This window comes from Rhineura floridana, chromosome 3, assembly GCF_030035675.1.
Source record: "Rhineura floridana isolate rRhiFlo1 chromosome 3, rRhiFlo1.hap2, whole genome shotgun sequence".
Classification (NCBI taxonomy): domain Eukaryota; kingdom Metazoa; phylum Chordata; class Lepidosauria; order Squamata; family Rhineuridae; genus Rhineura; species Rhineura floridana.
This window is the reverse complement of record NC_084482.1, coordinates 146,248,068-146,268,206: the sequence shown is the minus strand read 5'-3', so window position 1 is coordinate 146,268,206 and position 20,139 is coordinate 146,248,068. Positions and strand designations below refer to the sequence as shown.

Sequence of the window (20,139 nt, the reverse complement as noted above, 5' to 3'; positions counted from 1 at the left end):
CGTCCCCTTACATATTCCAGAGCTTGGAAAAGTTACTTTTTTGAACTACAACTCCCATCAGCCCCAGCCAGCATGGCCACTGGATTGGGCTGATGGGAGTTGTAGTTCAAAAAAGTAACTTTTCCAAGCTCTGTATTAGACAGGTGCCATCTCTGTTGTCTTTTTGGCACCTACTGAAGACCTTCTTCTTGCAACAAGCCTTTTAAGGAGAGTGCTTATCCCAGGCTGCATCTGAATTGGAATGTTTTTTTAAGATGTTGTTTTAAATATGTTTTTAGTGCTTAATCATCTGTTTGCTGCCCTGGGCTCCCTTTGGGAGGAAGGGCAGGATATAAGTTTAACAACAACAAAGCATTGCATGAAGAAGTATTTTCTTTTGTCTGCCCTAGGAGGTGGCATGAGGGAGCTACAGGGAGAAGGTGCCTTCCTCCAGCAAGAACTTCTGTTGGATCTTGTGCCCCTGTCCTGATGGAAGAAGCAGGCATGTGAATGGGGCTCCACTAACAGCCCTGGGTACCAGCAGGATAAAGAATTAATTTAGCTAAAATAGGCAAATGACTCAAGCATGCAACTGGGATGTGGAGTGAGAGTAATCTTTAAAAAGCAACATGTAAATCCACTATGCTAATATCCTTGGCACTTTCTCCATAGACAAATAGTTTCGTAGTGGGTAAGCACTTAATAAGGTGGGGCAGAAATATCACATGACAATGCTAGCCTAGGGAACCCCTCCCAGCATAGGGTTTCTTCATTATTAGAATGGAAGTTAGGCTTCAACTTTTGGAGTTGTGAAACTAATTCTCTGCTCCATTTATATGCATTACATCCCCTGAGGAAGAATTAAGTTGGCATGTGTACAATTCTCCCCCTAGGGATGTGTCTGGGAGAAGCACTGGCTCCCAGTTTAAATCTCCACTGGCAGGAGTTTTAAGCTTTTTAAAATTTAATTTCCTTTTTTTTTAGAAAAAACAAACCTGTTTTCTTGCAAGCCTGGTGTTGCGTGAGCTGTATTTATTTTGTAGCTGAGCATGATCCTTTATTGAGCTCTGCTAGGCCCTGAATTTGTAAAGCACTTGAAGCGTGATCAGTCATAAAAGGGTACTTGTAAAAGCAAACTCCCAAGATTAAGATGAAGCAAATGTGTGACTTTCTTTGCTTTCTTGTAAGAGAACAAGAGCTAACATTTTTTTCCTATCAAAGAAAGACTTGCCGACCAAGGCTATAATTTAAGATTTTTAATCCAGAAGTTCTTAGATTATAGTTGGCAGTGAAGACCAGTTATTTTGGATTGAGCGTTCATGCCAGCTGGCACTGAGAAACTGCCATGCAGTAAAATTTCCAACCCATAATGCAATGAAAAAAACCAACCCTTAACTGTGTCACATAAAAGGAGTGGCAGTGGGTGGAGGAATAAACCTCAACTTTCACACAGGGGAAAAATGGAAGCAAATAAAGAGATACAGTCTTGAAAGAACCCGCTTGGTAATGTAACGTATTGGAAAACTGTGATTTCAGATCCCCCCAAACGCATGCCTATGTTAGAAATAACACAGAAAATATCTAAACCTCTGGTTCTCAAAATACAAGAATCTTCTAAAGAGGCATAGTCAGCTGTTTGTGTAAAAATTATCTGCTGACTAAACCCTCCCCAGGAAACTTTTTGTGACAGTGTTGAATGGAAAAGATACCGAACATTATCCTAATACATCAACCCTGCCCAATCATAGTAATGCAAGTTATTACATGGAATTCATCAGTGCATCTGATGATATTGAGAATTATTGGAAATCTCTCCCCCACACATACACATGCACATACACACACACTTCTTAACAGACATTTTAAAACATTTGGCTTTCAACTTTGGAGCAGGGCTGAGCATAAGACAGATCAGCTTCTACTAATAGATCTCTGAATGACTTGCAGTAGATCAGCAAGAATACCCTCAACAGCAACACCGGAAAGGTTTTTCCCCATTCTAAATTAGGCTGCTTAGATAAAGAAGGGGGGGAGTATATTTTCTGGACTCAGTGGAGGCTGGTCCATTAAGGCAAATGGAGCACTGCCCCACCAACCTCAGTGTGCCCTCAGTCAGCACCCACCTGCCTGCTTTCTTGCTGTCTCAGTGTGTTGCCCTTGTAGACCTCAGCAGGAAGGATGGGGGGACTAGAATTAGTTGGCTCTGCCTGTCATTGGTTCTTGCCCCACCCCTGTTGGGCTCTCCGCTTTCAGCCCTACTTGTCCCAAGGGGCACCAGCTACCACTGACTGGACTATGAATTCCTTTCTGGTGCTGAGCATATGCTCAGAGCACCCTGTCACTTAATGCGAAGCATGTGCTTATCCACTACCACCTGGCTCTGGTTAGTAGAACTTGGGGTTCTAATTTTTTTTTAAAAACACACACCCCCAAATAGAGTAGATCCCTGTTTGCCTGTTCCTGTTCTACAGAAGTCTAAAGGTCTTCATGGTCCCATTACCTTTTCATTTCGAGCTGACAAACTTTGCTACAACTTGTGGAGAGTCAAATGACTGAAGTTTAACTAAAGTAGGCTTCCCTGCAACAAGACCTTAAGATGTCTTGATCTAAATCAGGTAGCCAACATGGTGCCCTCCAGATGTTGTTGGACTCCAACTGGCATCAGCCTGGGCCAGCACAGCCAATCATCAGGGATGATAGCAGCTGAGCAACATCTGGACAGTACAACACTGGCTATCTCTGTTCTGAATGAGTGACACAGAAAATAAGGAACAAAATAAGGAATTTATGTACCTATACAAACAAAACCTTCATTCAGATCAGATCAACCACATAGAAGCAGATTGGTAGTGTGATGTGTACTTGATTCTTTCCATTGCAAACCCTCTTGATTTAGGATTTCATTTGCATTCTTAAGACCTTATCATTCAGGATTATGTAAAATGGACAGCTGTTTATAATTATATATCCTTAGAGTGGAAATAATTTAAAACATCTGCCATTATTTCAACATTACCAGGCTTAAACTCAGTGAGCTTAATTCTACCTAATGTCAAAGCTGAAAGAAGCAAAGTAAACTGCAAGTATATTACCACCAAATTTCTTGCATTTCATTTGTATGTGCAACAGTTCTTCCCAGCAAAATCTTCAAACTGATAATTATCTTTTTAATAAATGTAATTTAGGATTCCTAATTAGATAGCAATTCAATATCCTCACAGGAATTCAGATGCTCTTTCTTTTTTAACATGTAAACTCCAACAGGAATAATTTTTGACATTCAAGTGATTGAACTCTTCAGTTATTTAAATGAACACAAGGCATTTACACTATTCAAATCATTTGAATATTCTGCTGTCAACTACAGCTGTAGAGTTTTATGGAGTCTCTGAAAAAGCAAGGGTAAGTGTAGGTTATCTTAGTTTCCAGGCAGGACTCCCCAGAGAAAAATGAGATTTGCTGCTTATGAAAGGCTAACACCATTTAAGTGGGGATTTAATGTTTCCTCTGAGACTTGGATTTCTCTGTTTTTCTATATTAGGATAAACAAATTTTCCCAGAATTTACAGCCATGAAAGCCTTAATACTGGTTTAGCAATCTTTAAATACACTGTGTCTTTTTAAAATACACTGTGTCTTTTATGTACAATATATTGTGGCAGCTAACATTTAATTTAAACTCAGCAACTTACTCTGGGTACAAAATTGCCATCGTATTTAGGTTTATAGCTAGGGCATATTTTCCCTTTCCTATGTATCTTTCTTTTTGTATAAGGACAGGTATGATTTTGAGGATATTTATCATTTTAAACACCGTTTCAAGAAGAAGAAACATTTTTGGTGCCAGTCTTTGTAAAAATGAAATCATTCCTGCCATCAGATCTGAGCTAATGTTAGGGATTTGTATTATTGCTATTATGTATGTGAGCTGCACATACTGAACTATCCTACATAATCTTTAGAGATAGATTTGACCCAAAATGAGTGTGAGATCATGTGGCAGACTGTGCCTACAAAGTAACTGGATCTAACTGCCATGTGTTTGTGTTTGTAAAGATGGGAGATGGAAGAGGAGTGAAACCAGAAATGAAATGCACATAAAACATTTTGTAATGATTTTATAGCAAACAAAACATTACTTTACCACTTAAATCCAAAACTATACAGAAGATGGTGACTGGGATTTTATACTTTCTTTTCACATATATACTTCTGGGCTGGAGGCCTCATAGTGGTAGACTTGATCATTGAAAGCCCGGGTGCATGCCCTGCATATTGACTTGTCAGCAGGTGTGAAGTTTTGTGGACACCATGAAACATTCTGATAAACTGTCAAGAGGGTGCTGACATGAAGTCAATGCTCTTAGTGTATGTGGGTACCAATAGCATTGGCAAATGTTACAAAGAGACCTTGGAAGCCACAATTACATGGTTATGTAGTGGACTGAACGTGGAACAAGGACCTCCAAGGCAGCATTATAGAAAATACCTTTTTTACTAGAGTCAGCATGATCTGAGTACAAGCCCCACACATTCCCCCTGTCCGTACCATGTGACCTAGGCAGAGATATGGGATCTCAATGAATGGGGGATACAGTTATGCTGAGAGGAAGGGTTTAGTTTTCTAAAGCCCTGTAAAAGGTTTTTGACTAGGGAGAGCTTAAATCAAGGATATATGCTCCACTTGAATAATGGAGCAAATAACAACAACAACAAAGGAGCTTTTAAACTGACTCCATAAGGAATCCTGTCTTCTGGCAGGCTGCAGCAGGGCATTATGGAGTGGTGGAGCCACTGCCACATCTGGAGCCCTGCTGCTTACTTTAGCCAGGGCGGGAAGGTGGTGGCAGATAGGGAAAGTCTGCAATTTGCCTCGCCAGTGTCAGGCTGGCCCAGCAAACAGGACCAGATCACATACTTCAGCAGAACCTGATGGCAGTTGGACTACTTTAGGATCCATTGGATCCTTGGGTGCTCAGCTCTAGCCCTCCCTGCCCCTGCCCATTTTGGAGATTTGTGTTGCCTACCACTGGCAGGGATACTGCTGGCGATCACTTCTCTCCATCCATGCTTTCCGTAGCTTTTGCCCTACTGTGCTTGCAGTGGCAAAGGCTACCCACTGGCACAGCCAGGTAGAGGGACACCTCCAACCCATCCAACCTCTCCTCAGTGCAGAGGATCAGGGGTTTGGATTGCTCTGCTCGCATTAGACTAGTGGTGGAGACTCTATTTGTTAAGAAATGCATATATTTCAACAAAGTGGAAATCTTAAAACCAACCAATGTATCCACAGAATAGCAATTAGTAGAAATTCCAGCCCAAGAAATCAAAATAGTGGTTGAGATATAGTACTACCCTGCTCCTCTGATTTCTGGTGGTTTATTATGAGATGCAAAAAGAAATTGGGGAAGCAGCAAAGGTACCAAATGTAACCATTTCAATTGTCCACAAATGGACTTTTCCAAACAGCAAGACTTTTCAGTTGTGTGCCACCCCCCACAGTTCTGGAACACTTGTCCTAGAAAGTGCAGGACTATTTTCATCATGTCCTGCTAATGAGCTTCCCAAGAGAATCTGGCTAGCCAGAGTTGTAGATGTACCATTGGACCAGAGAAACCTTTTGTATGATCCAATATGAAAGTTCTTAACAATGCATGGAATACCTAGTATGAGATTTGAATTCTTATTTCAATGAAAGTAATCCCATTTATTTGGGGGGAGGGGAATAAAATCCTGTGACAGATTTTCCGTATCTTTTTCTGGCTTATGCTACACTCTTGTGGAACATACTTCTTACATATATACCCTATACGGTAGGATTAAATGTAATACCTTTCAAGGAAGGTTCATATTTCATTGCCTCTCAAATCATGTTTACATCGCACATCAGTATCCTCATATATACTGTTCTATTCTATTTGGAACAGTTTTACTTATTTTATGATTGCAATGGTTTTATCTCTTTTTGTAATTGTATATTAACCCAGCCTGGAACCTTATGGTGCAGAGTGGGTTAGAAATGTTATACATAAATAATAAATATGTATATTGTTCTTTAGAGAGCCAGTGTGGTTTAGTGGTTAAGGTGTTGGACTATGACCTGGGAGACCAGGGTTCAAATCCCCATATAGCCATGAAGCTCACTGGGTGACCTTGGGCCAGTCACTGCCTCTCAGCCTCAGAAGAAGGCAATGGTAAACCACTTCTGAATACCGTTTACCATGAAAACCCTATTCATAGGGTCACCATAAGTCAAAATTTACTTTTTTATATGGTTCTTTGGGGAGGGGCTCATAAGAAGGTTTTCACCATGAGTGGTGCTTCCCTCCCCCCCCCCGCTAAAAGTGAATGTATAAACTCCTTCTGATTGTCCTGCAGATAATAGCTTCAATGTGTGATTTGTGGGCTACGCTGACTGGTGGCTTCTTTACTGATGTCAATAAAACTCCAACAGTGTGAGTAGCCCATGCATTGCACTCTGAGAAAGATGTGTAAATTCACTGTAGTAAATCTCTGGACTGACTTCTTTATGACACGTTAACAGCTTCCTAATTTGCTGTAGAACAGGAATGGGCAACCTGTGGTCCTCCAGATTAGGGCAGTGCACAGACTTCCCAATCTGCCCTGTGGCTCCAATCCAGAGGGAGGGTGTCTGGCCAACTCATCCTGTGTTGACCCAGGGCTCCCTCACCCCAGTTTGGAATGACTCATGTTTAATTAGGATTTTTTAAAAAAACCTAATTAAACATATGGAGTCTCCTCCTCCTCCCCAACTAACAGCACCCTGAAAGGATGGCCACCTCTGCTCTTCAGGCAGAAAGGAGAGACATGGCTGCCTCTTCTTTCTGCCTGATGTCCCATCCCCTGACAGCCCTGGGTCATTCTGGGTCATCAAATCTAACCCACAGCGATCTCTGGCTGTCAGAAACCGACTTGGCTGAGCCGCCATAATATCCACTTTTGGCTCAGGCCTTGACCAAATCCATTGCGCAGCCCTACTCCGGATACTGTTGGGCTACATCAGCCAGCAGAGCCAATGGTCAGGGATGATGGGAACTAGAAGTCCAGCAACATTTGGAGGGTGACACGTTCCTCAACTGCTGTAGAGGGACACTGTTTTTCAAGGTTCTTAATGTGATAACATGAACCCTATATCCCAGCTCGATCACTGAGATCATCTGCAGGAGTGGCTCTGGTCATCCCGAGTTGGTGAAGCTCATTTAACATTGACACAAAATTGAACTTTCAGTGTCATCAGCCCATTTCTCTGAAATACTGTGCCAACAGAGATTTAGCAGGCACCTTCTGTTTTAACTTTGAAGTATCTGCTGAAAACCTTTCTGTTCCACCAGGCTTATGCAGATGCTCTTTTTGCAACAGTTGGCCTTTGTTTTTATTGTATTTTTAATGTTTTTATTCTATGGTTGTTGGCTTTTTCAATGTGTTATAAACCGCCTTAATGTTTTTAACAAAAGAGCGGTATACAGACGTTTTACTAAATAAGTACATAAATAAATTGGCTAAGACTCGGCTCTGGAAGCATTTACACATGCTGATAAACTTTATTAGAAGGAATAGCCACACTGAAATCAATTTAATGCTGTGTAATAACTCCAATAAGCAAACTGAGAAACTTGCATCTGAGCTGAACCAGATTTTACTGAAAAAGCACACTGATTTCAATAGTTTTGAGAGCCAAAAATGCAACCTTCATATTCAGAGGCAGTGCACTTCTGATTGCTTCTGATTTATACTAGCATACTCCTTCAGCCAAGACTTCTCAGGATTAAGGCCCATTTGTTTAAGTGGGATTTCTTTCCAAGTCCATAGGGGGCACCCTCACTTTGACAGAAAAAGAACAGTCAGATTGCATCAGAACATGGCAGCTCATCAACTGATGAGCTGAAGATGGCATAAACATCTGGTTCCACTGTGCAGCATGCCAGATAGCTTTTGGGAACCATTAAAAGTACAGGTGTTTACAGTTACAGCCTTAACTAGTGTAGGTTTTAAGGGAGCAATCCTAACAGGAGCAGGGGCATGGAGTGGTGGGGCAGACTCTTCGCTGCATCAGCACCTATTCTGCTGTGTCAATTCCAGGTGAGTGCAACACAAGGGCCCAAATTGGACCCCTCTCCAGGGACTGTGCCTGCTTTGTATTCAGCAGATCCGTGGCCACACCTGTTCTGACCTCTCCCCCCAAACACCCAGTCTGAGGGCCAAAATGCCTTAAGGGCCTAAAGCCGGCGATTGCTGCTTGGTATACCACCAATGTTGCATGTGCTCTGCTGGCTTTCAGCAGGTTCAGCAGGGGGCTCTGCAGTGGTAAAGCCTGGCAGAAAGATATCTCCTAACCATAGACTACAGCACAAACTGGGTTTTCTGTGCCCAAGTTCCAAACTGATAGTGTCTCTTAGAGCAGTTATTCCTATATGAACCTTCATTCTGCCCAGCTTTTTTATCACTTTGGGGGGTAATGGGGGATGAAAGTGTTCCTCAAAGTTTCAGTCTCAACAATTTTACATGTGTGTATGGGGGGTGGGAGTGCTTTTACATTTAAATGAGGAAGCCATTTTTCTTGTTTAAGAAAAGCTAGCCTGCTGCTCCAAGTGGCTGCACTCAGGAGTCCAGTTGTCATCCAATGGTGAGAATGGCCCTGGGAATGATGTCATGTTATGATGTAAGATCATACTCATATGTAGGATGAAAGGAGAAAGATGGCTGCCAGCTAAACACATTATTTGAATTGTTTCTTTAATGTCAGTGGGACATAATTGAGTGTAATGGTCTTGGAACTCGTGTGTGTGTGTGTGTGTGTGTGTGTGTGTGTGTGTGTATTTAAGAATGTAATTTTCTACAATTATAATAAATATCTTTTACTGAGATCTGTATTTAGCGTTCTTAAGACATCAGATGAGAACAAATGGAATTAATCTGAAGATGTGTACCGTGTTATTAAACTACATTTTTATACTCTAATCTGTAATACAAGAGGAGATATTACAATTGTGATTATGAATTGTGGCTCATGTTTCTCCATGTTTGTCTCTCTGACGCCTACTAGCTTTTCTGTTTTTAAGTATATGCATTTTTTCAAGGCTGCTTTTTTGGACCGTGGAAACATTTCCTGTTAATATTTCCATACTACAGCCAAACAGAGCTTTCCAATGTAGCAGAAAGTGAAACATATAATGTTTCTGTTTTCTTGTTGCCATATATGTTTTTATGCCAGTGGGGTTTTGTTTTTGCATTTTAATAATACACTGTTTTGCAGTAAAGAGAAACACATTCAATACAAGTCTTAACTTTCACTTTTTACATAAACACAACATATTCAAAACATGCATGATTATATATATATATATATATATATATATATATATATATATATATATGTTTTGAATAATGGCTGTGCCTGCTCAGATTCCAGTGAAGGCTATGTTACTGGCTGATTATACTTGGTAGTGTTATGCTGCCATCTAATGCCAGATCTTACATAGTGCATCACCAGCACAAGTATGGGTAAGGAAAGTAGGGGCTCACTTCTCAGATCATGTGAGTCACACCCATGTGCGGATACCTTTGTTTCACCATAATATTTGGAAGATACTGTGGCTAATTGCACTCCCCTAAAAGTCAAAACTGACGTTCCCCTTGCAGGCGTGATCAATAGAATGTTAACTTGATGGAGTCATCACAAATAAAAGCACTATTTAAGTTGGGTTGGGAACCAGTGGCCCTTCAGATGTTCTTGGACTTCAACTCTTATCAGCCCCAAGCAGCATGGATGATGGGAATTGTAGTCCAACAACATCTGGAGGGCGATAGGTTCCCCACTCCTGATTCGTGTAAACATGGTAGGAACAGAATCCCAACAAGATGATTAAATTATAAAGACCAAGTCAGCAAACAAATAAATCAAAATATGATTTAAATACAGATTATAGAGGTTTAATTTGACTTTTTTCCAGCATACGCTTGGCAGTTTTTCTAGTCTCCTCCAAAGGGGGTTGTTTTTCACAATACATTAGTAAAACAGTTGTTAAACTTATGTTCATTCAATTGGTCTTAGACCAATTCAGTCAGGACTTTAAACTGTTATAGTACTTTTGAATATCAAAACACACTCTGCACATTGGCTCTACATAGAAAGATGACAATTGAATCGGGGGCCAGACATTGAATTCATTCCCCCCTCCAAAAAATGGCTCTTGGTCACATCTCAGTTATGATTTTGCCTTCATTATTGCATAGCTAATATATATATTTTTTTAAAAAAAATCATCATAGTCCCAATAACTGGAATGATCTGACATCAATTTTGCTTCATATGCATAATGACCTGTGGCCCATAAGTACTGCAATTTTTCCACTGTAATAAACCATTCCAGTAATCACTGCACAACTTAAAATAAATAAATCCTCAATCATCAAATGGGAATTTTCTATCATTAGTTACTACTGGTTATTAGTAGATCATTTTGAGTTCATGGCACTGAAGCTGTTCTTTATCCCACAGGCACCTCTGACCTGCACCATATACGCATGCTAATCAGGATATATGTTCACAGGCTGCATTCTTCACATATGTGAGCCAATCCATGTGAGCCAAAAGTAGATAGCTTTTAGGGTGCTTCTATTGATATGGTGATATGATCCTGTGCTGAAGGATCCAGATTTTTAAAATCTGGACCTGAATAAACACAGAATGAATACAATGTAGTGAGCTCCCTGGCCTCACAGTTTTATTTATCTGTGTGCTTACCATTCGAATGATTGTGTATGGTAATGAGCCAGAGATGTGCAGTGATGTGAGGAAGGAAAACATATCCACTTTTTCCCATTAAAAAACTGCTGTCATGAACAAAAACAACAAAGGAAGATTACATCATTTGCCAATCTGTCTTCTATCATCCATTGTTGCTGGAATTCATTACATATTTCCCTCTTAAACAAGGAATGTATGAGATCTAGTTTATGGAATAGCAAACCCATAATTAAGAAAAAGAAGACAAGGCAAGGGCCCTTGTGTTAGTTTTAAATTTCATAGAGCAGGGGTGGGTGGACTTCAAGATTGCAGGATCTACTTTATTTTTTACTATAACTCTGAGATCCACAAATGCAGATCTGGTGCAAAAGACATAGCATCAGAATTAAAGAATTATGGGAGTCCAGGAATTTGTTTTGAGTACCAGGACTGAATGGAACTTACAGGCTTTACAGACTCTTTTTAGTTAGGAGCATAACTAAACTAAACACCTGTGCATATTCTCCTGCATCCCTATTCCACAATAAGTATGTGAATTTGTGTAGTCACAGATTCTGTGCAGAAACAGGATGATTTAAATGGAAGGAACAGAGAGGTATGTGCTGATGTGATAAATAAGAGGGATATTGCAGGTAAAGGAGTTCAGTGCATTGAAGGTCCCATACTTCAAACTGGATTGTGGGATGAAACTTTAGTGTATGTGCTCTTTCTGAGCCAGTCAACTATTCCAGCAGTATATACATATTTACACATGCAAGGAGTATAAATGAATCCTTCTTTGTCCTTTTAAATCATGATAGGAATAGGATGTGAAGGGAAAGGGGACCTAATAACACATGGGGTGAAATCCAACGTCACTCATGTGGACATCCCCTCACACAACAGGGCTTCCCCTTCCTTTTATCTCCCCTGCAGTCCTCGACGCCCCACAGAAATCTGCTCCAAAGGGTCTTCCAACTCTTGGGAGCAGAGTTTGGGCACACAGGGTACTGTAGGAAAGAGCAGAAGAAGAGGAAGCCCTGTTGCATGAGCAAACGTCTGTTTTGTTGGTGGATGGGCATAACAGGATATCATCCACAGTCATCCATATTATATTCATTGAGATGGATGTGAAAGACTTTAGGACTGCTCCAAACAGCTCACTTGACTTGACTTTGTTCCGGACATCAACTAATGTCAGTAAAATAGGAAGTGGAAGTTCTGGGAAAGAGGAAGGAGGATAAGAGGTTTCTAAAAGAATCCATGAATATGAAATGTGGTCTCTTTTGACATTTTGATTTTCTGCATGCAGAAATCTGGTAGCATATAAAGATGCAATTTGCAAAGCTTTTTGAGCACATGACATACCAGTTAAATATCTACTTCTTAAACAATGTATCTCAATACAGTCCACTTAAAATGATTTAGGCATCAGACTAATACAGACCAGAACAGATAAATTCTTCTTGCAGTGCAAAAAATAGTAAAAGAGGATGGGCTTTACTATGATATATTACAATAGTGATATATGTATGTGTGTATCTACAAGGAATATATAGCATCTGAACCTACAGAAGGGTTGAACAAAAGCTAATGCCTCACAGAAAACTACATTTAAGTAGAATAACAGTATTTGCTCTGTGTGTGTGTGCGCGCCCGTGTGTGTTCCACCCAGCAATAATAAACTAGAAGGGTACTTAATTTCTTTTGCTTTCCATTTAAATCTGACTTCTAAGAATGAGACATGGTGACATATTTGTCCCCTTTTCTATAACCTGTTAATGTGGAACAGGTGAGGAAGGAAACGGTACAGGTTATAGGAGTGACATTGGAGAGAGTTATTAAGAACTGCTGATTTTTAAAAGCCTTTCCAAATGACAAAGCTAAGTAAAGTGATTAAATCTTAGTCACATGGTACATGGTAAATGAGGGGGGAAACACACAGAGAGACATGTTCTTACTCTTGTACTTTGGACACATTTTAAGAAAGAAAAGTACAAAGATCTTACTTTTTTTTTGAAGCAGGGTCGTGTATACTAATGAACATAATGTTTACACTCTGCAATGCAGTTCTGGCCAAAGGGTGCACAGATGGAAAGGGACAGTTACTAAGCAGCTAATCTAAGGGCTGAAGCACTTCCAGTGCAGCTGTTCTGTTAGCCCAGCAGACTTCCACTTGCGCGACAGAACTTTCCTCTCTTTTCCCCTGCAGACCCCTCAGATCTTTCAAATCTGCTCCGAAGGGTTGGAGCAGTCTCCAGCGCATATTCTGAGGGTGCATGGGGAGAGGAGAGGAAGGGGAACTTCTTGTTTTGTGCGAAACTTCACACGTGTTGTGTGGGATACAACCCAGGGATTCCACATCAACCTTGTACCATAACCATTACAGTCACTGGGATTTATCTTGGTGATCTTTTTCATTATGGATTCACTGCCAGGAACTAACTCATAGTCTGTAAACATGTGTTCCCTGTTTGTAAAATGGAAATAATAGTGATTTGCCTCATGGGTTGGGGAGTAGGGGAGAATGAAACAGGAGATTCGTAAGCATCCTTCAGCCATTCTCCTCTTGCATAGTTGTGGTCACATGAGAGAAGGGGAGGGTTATGCTTTCTGCTTCTGCCCCCTGCTACCTCCATGTTGGGGGAAGGGCTGAAGCAGAATCTGCTACACACATGTAGGTTTCCCTTATACAATGTACCAGACTGAATTCTACATTGGGCGAGGCTCCATCTAAACAATTTAGCAAGCGAGTGATTTAAAATTTAAAAGTAAATTTCAGCTTGGGGGGGGCAGGCACAGCTGTCTAGATTGGGAGGTAGGAGAGTTCAATCCTTTACTTCCTGTTGCAGTCCTGAATGTGGGGTCCCAATACCCGCTATTTGTATGAGAGCTTTCAGCCCCCATCGCAAACAGCCAGTACAGGAGGCTTGATCTTGATTAGGACCTCAGGGAGGTACCCCACACTAGGTTCCTAACTCAAATTTGCCCCCCACTCCCACAATTTATTTTTAAAAGCTATTTTCATAATTGCTCATTGCCTGATTACTGTTACCCTCAGTTTTACCCTGTTGATCTAGTGAGACCCTTTCCATCCAAAAATACCAAATACTACTACTATTAATTAACTTTATTAGTCGCTTGTTACCTGAAGGTCTCCAAGTGACTTATAACAATGCTAAAAACAGAAAAGGTAGAAGAATTTGTTTAAATTCAGAACATCCTTTAAAATAGGTATTTATATATTTAAAAAATCCACTGTCTTTCTACAGTGTTGCCCTCTTTTTAAAATAAAACCGCGGTGTCTGTGAGTGTGTGTGTCAGGAAAATGTTGGTATCCTGACAGTCTCCTCATCAAAACTGCTCAAATGTAAATATTGACCAAGTGTAATGCCTAATTCAAATGTAAGAGGGATAAATGTTTGTGCAAGCTGCAATTATAACTCCATAAATCATTCTGCACAATAATTCTAAACTGTTTGATGTGCAAATACCCACCTCAGATATATTGCTGCTTTCTTCTAATATATTGATGAATTCTCATAATTACTTTAAGTGCCTACCTGAGAAATGGCATCCATATTATATTATACAGTAGTGTATTCATTAATGCCACTTCTTTAAGTTAGATTGAATGGTGATGAAACTCTTAGGTAAAGTGTTCCTATAAAATCACAAAAATTAAGCTACAGCCTATGCTATCATTCAATAAACTTTTACATAATAGACACATCAAACTTATTTCTCATTTTGGTTAATGAGAAGGTGGTAAAAAGGGTAATGGAAGTGAATCTCACTTTTTTTAAAAAAAGCCCTTCAAGTTAAAACCCTTCAAGTTAACCCTTCAAGTTAAAAAAGGAGGGGGAAGGGAGCTTGTATAAAATGTCCACACAGTTTTAAAAATTTGAGTCCTCTTCAACATGACATATAGGTGCTTTTACTTAGTAACATAGCATTCCATTTTAATTTAAGTGTACATAATTGCAATTTATGGCTTTGCCTTTCTGCACTTACAGGGGCTTGGGTCCCTCACTGTACAACATGTACACATCTATATCACCAAAAGGCTTTATGTTGTCATTTGCATTGGATCTCTCAGAAAAATGTCTGCAGCATTTATGCTTAAATGCTCTTTTTTTAGTAGTAGTCGCCCTTATGAATCATTATACTATATTTTTTTATTCTGCCTTTGCTAAGAAGAAAAAGAACCTTTAAACATCTCCATCACAGCATGTATAAAATCAATCAACATACTCCTTAACTTACCAGAGGCCTGAGTTCTGGATGAGTCAGAATGTATCCATTGTTGGTGATTGCGAATGCATATCCGTGAATACCTAACTGCAAGGGTACAGGAGAGAAAAGAACCTGAATAAGCATGCCCTAAGCAACAGGTAAGTTCTTGGGACACATTAAGAACCATTAAAAAAATGGGAACAACACAGGAACACTACCGTTCACTTCAGTTGGGGGTTTGCAGGTGAATTTCCAGGTTGATTTTGCCTTTGCCCTCAAAGTTATAAGCCTTAAACAACAAAATGATTCACTGAACTTTACACGAAGTCCCTTTTCTTTAACATGTAGCCAAAACTAGTAGGTTCTGAGGTTGGGGCACAGGAGGGGGGTAGCAGAAAATCTATATTTGAGTTCTATTGTGTGTTGCCATTTTTATCATATTGTTCTATTTATTGTATTGAGTTTTGCTTGGTATTTTGTACTATTATCTTTATTCTGTATATGTTTTTGAGATTTTTTTTCTTTTTTGTAACTCACTTTGAGTTTCATTTTGCAAAAAAAGCAACTAATAAATATCATAAATAAATAAATAAAACACCATGACTGTAGGGAACTCCATAAATCAGGGGTAGGGAACTGCTTGTCCTCTGGGCAACCTTGCAGAGACCACATCATGGGCAAAGCCAGAAGGAAAAGTGAGCAGAGCAACAAATGCAAATTATTTTGTACAGTAGGCTAGTTTCTATGCACACTCTCTATTCTCGATCCAGGTAAGCGAGAGATATTATCAGAGTTCAAGGGTGCATTCCAGTTAGGCAAAAACAGTCAAGGTGGGTACAAAGCAGCACTACTGAGGGGTGTAGCCTGGGGAGAGGAGATATGGCTGAGGAAGCGGTATGGTCTGGGGAGATTCCCAAGGAGTAGATAGAGAAGGATGGAGGCCCACATTTGGCTCCCAGGCCCAGGGTTTTACATCCATGAAGTACATAATAGAGCTGAAATATTTAGCTCACCATGCCCACCCATTCTGTCTGTCTGTCACTCACTCACACACTTCTTCATTAGAGGGAAAGGAAACAGAGAGGCACCCCAATCTAACACATCCAGTGTTGCCAGCAGTGATGGTAACTTGCACTACAGCATATGAAATGAAATCCCAAGCAAGGAAGATGCTTAACCAGGTTCTACTTGCCAGCAAATCTTCACACCCATGCTTAGACCAATACACGGAAGAGATGATGTGGTTCCTATGGACCAGAAAGCCCCCACCCCTGCAATCTTCCCATAGAAGCACACCTGACATTGACAGAGCTTATGACTCTGAACAATGTGCAACCTCAACTTTTGTGCTTTGAGGACAATTCAACTGTCTTGAAGAATCTGAATTAAAATGAGAGGAGGAGTTTCAAATATGTCTGCTCTGGGACTCCCCAGATTTTTAAAAGGAAATATCCTGGATGGCACTATGTAGCTTACCATTCACCACCTGGTGTTTGGACCTACCCTTTGTCCAAGTAACAGTGCATCACTTTTCTTTGGGCTGTGAGGAATCAAATAGTACTACGAAAAGTCTGTGCTCCCTTTACCTTAGCTTTGCTCCTACTGAGCAATAAGCTTCAATACAAAGGAGGGACTTCACAAAATCATAGCAATAGAGTAAATGTGGCACAAAAATATGTTGTCCTTTAATTTCTATGGAAGAAAAAGCTCAACTTTCTTTTTATAACTTATTGGTGATAAGGAAAAATCTTTACAGGTTTTGAACTAGTTCAGAACTGAAAGAGTCTTCAAGAGAAGACTCTGGCAATGGGCCTGGGCACCCTATTCTCTGTGATCAAGAGAGGAAAAGAAAACTTAAATGGATATAATACTATATGCATAAAAGGGGACTTTTTCTAATCCAGAGGTGTCATTTCCAATTCCAGAGCTCAGAGATCTATTGGAAGTAATCAGAGCGCGATGTAGTGTTGTACTGGGCCTAAAAGTACAAGCATTATCAAATTTAGCAATGCGTTCATTTCAATAACAATCCTACTCCCTTTGACAATGCTTCTGTTACCCAGCTGACTGCACACATTGATTGCAATAAATGTATCTTCAAATCACTGATGTCTAGTCATTAAAATATCCCTTAGTGGAAAAACCAGCTGCTGATGGCTTTGGCAGATGTTCTGCACAACACAGTTTTACCACTGGGAAGGTAGATCAAATAAAGAAATATTTTTATACCTGCTGGGATGTTTTTGTTTTTGCTCTTTTTTCCAGTGCATAATACAACTTATTTCTAAAATTGCCTGAATCATCTCATAAGTTGGTACAACGTGCTGCAGCCAGAATGCTAACTGGGGCTGGTTACAGGGACCGTACTACCCCCCTGTTAAAAAAGCTCCACTGGTTGCCAGTCTGTTTCCGGACACAATTCAAAGTGCTGGTGCTGACCTATAAAGCCCTATACGGCTTAGGTCCAGGCTATTTATCAGACCGTATCTCCCTGTATGAGCCTGCCCGGGCCCAGAGATCCTCAGGAGAGGCCCTTCTCTCAATACCCACATCTTCTCAAGTACGACTAGTGGGGACGCGTGAGAGGGCCTTCTCGGTGGCTGCCCCTAGGCTTTGGAATTCCCTTCCTAGGGAGGTAAGAATGACCCCCTCTTTGCAGTCCTTCTGCCGACAAGCAAAGACCTTCCTATTCCAACAAGCCTTTGGAATTGAAGGCTAAGGATAGGGCGTGAAGGGTGCTGCATTGCTAATGTCTATTATATCATTTTTAAACTAGTTTGAACTTTTTTAGCTATATGTGTGTATGGTTTTAATATTGGAAATAGTTTAATCTTATTTTAATGTAGACTTTGTATGTTTTTAATTATATGTATTTTTTATCTGGAAGCCGCCATGAGTTCCAGTTTTGGAAAAATGGTGGGGTATAAATAAAGATAATAATAATAATAAAGATAATAAAGATAATAATAATAATAATAATAATAATAAGTGTCTCGACTGTTCTCAAGACACTCTCTAGCTTAAATGTCACATTGCTTTAAGTGAAAGCCCACCCTCTCCTGATAAGGTGCATTCTAAAATGATGATCAACTGTAAACAACACCATTGTATTAGATTGTACACAACATCCAAATAGTGGTTTGGATCTAAAGAAATACAATCAGGATTCTGCTTGCAGAACATGGCACAGAAACTGCGCTTTATAATGCATGGGATATATATTGTAACCTTTGAAAAACTGAAAGGTTTTTTTTGGAGCCCACAACAATTAATGTCTTTGCATATGTATGCTATTAGGTGCTGCTATATTGTTCTCTTGTAGTAGAAAATGTGCAAATCTGAGGCTTGATAAATTGTTTATAGCTTTACAAGCAAAAGGAATGCATTAGCTGCATAACAACTGCTACAATATACTGTATGTTTTAGAATTTTCAGTCATCATGATTATATTGTTGTGGATAGAGGCTGTTGTTCAGTATCTTATGTAATTCTTGTAATCTGGCTAAGCAAAAGGAAGGTAGTAATAATAGCTCTGCATGCAGCGTGAACTGTAGTGTGGAATGTTGGAGAGCATAAACCACGCATAGACTAGTGTGGGTTAAGATTGGCCACAACTTTATTGGTTACAGCTCACAGTAGCATGGCATAGGATGGGATCCAGTCATCAGGCAGCTTGAGTACTAAGACACTGATGATGGCAAGTTGCATGACCAGTAGGCCCACCATGGCCCGCCATGCACTGAAACCATGGGCCCATCATGCAACCTGGGGTGCCGTGGTTGTGCCAGTCTCCTGAGCTTGCCTTGAGGCCTTGAATCACCATCCAAGGCTCCTTAAGGGGATCCCCCAAAAGGAAGAGAGGTGCCCACCCCTGCTATGGATCCAGTCCAATGCCTCCCCACCTGCAATAACAAGTGCTGGTGAAGAGTAAAATAATAAACAATCACCATCAGCACACAAGTGTTGCTATGAAGAAGGCAAACCCCCCACACTGCTGAGCCCAGTTGTGAATATGAGTAAAATTCCTTCCCAGCCCTGTCAACCAGCAACTATCCTTTATCCATCGCAAAGTGATGCATATTTCCTAGAAGTTCTCCCTCTAGTCTGCTCTCTAAGCCTCACTGGTAGCACTAATTGTACCTGAGGGGCCTAGCCAGCACCCTGCAACTGAAGGAGCACTAACCATGCACCTGAAAGGAATTGAGTCTGCTCCCCTCCCTCATCTCACATGACAGAGCAAATTGGGTTCCCAGAAAGTGGGGACCCAGGGCTTATCAGTAATTCAATCAGGATCATCCAAGAGCTTGAGAAATTTATTAGCAAAGCTTTGAAGAGTTTCTTTTTAAAGAATTCAGGAAACACAGACACTCCTGAAAATGGGACAGCATAATATTGACTTGTATCTAGGGTATTATAATAGCTTTGTGAATCCATGACAATATTTTGGGGGGATTATCTGTGAGGAAAGCTTTCCTAGACTTCACTCCAGATTTATTATACATACAAAATGTACTCAATATCATGTTTGAGTAATATGGGCTGGAACCAGAGATACACCCATGAAAGAAATTATAGTACTGCTGATTTTCTGCAAATAGCAGAAGATTTGCCCAACATGGATTTAGAGCACACACACATCTTACAGTGGTGTGAAACACTTAGAGCAATGCCTCCTCTTTATGAAAGAGATTGCACAACAACTTGTTGTGCAGAAAGACACAGTTGGATTTCTGTTCTCTTTTCTTACACAAGGGTCTTGTGCTACATTAAGAAAGGCCCCTCCCCTTGCAGAAGATGCCTTCCACTTGTAGAACCACATCTCTGGATTCAACACATGTTTTGTACCCTATAAATATAATTTACTTCTATTTCAATATAGTGAACTAGTAACCAAAATGTTATTTGCCTTGTATTTTGGAATAGTCTTCAGAAGTTCTTTCACTGGAACATCTGTGCCCACAACTCCCAGAAGAATGCCTTTGGATCTCTATTTTAAAAGATTTAAAAAAATAAAAAATGCAGATTAGTTAGAACAAACAATTACAATTAGAGTGATGTATTCAGTCAATAATTATTTCCCACATGGATTAAAACTGCACTGAGCAGTGCCGATAACTAGCTAATTCTTCCTACTATTTGACAAGCTATTATAGGTGGCTGCAGCTAATCTGGCTGAA

The 20,139-nt window shown here is 40.2% G+C and overlaps 1 protein-coding gene across 8 annotated transcripts in view; it reads right to left on the bottom strand.

Annotated features, from left to right (window-relative positions):
• Window positions 1–20,139, bottom strand: part of CACNA2D3 (calcium voltage-gated channel auxiliary subunit alpha2delta 3) — a 1,117,495-nt gene that overhangs the window by 345,136 nt on the left and 752,220 nt on the right. For all 8 annotated transcript variants that reach the window (XM_061618250.1, XM_061618247.1, XM_061618248.1 and 5 more), the window contains exons 15-16: window positions 19,869–19,949; window positions 14,993–15,067 (exon numbers count right to left, since the gene is read on the bottom strand). In XM_061618250.1, the coding sequence (XP_061474234.1) occupies window positions 14,993–15,067; window positions 19,869–19,949 (156 nt within the window). The remainder of the gene's footprint in view (window positions 1–14,992; window positions 15,068–19,868; window positions 19,950–20,139) is intronic.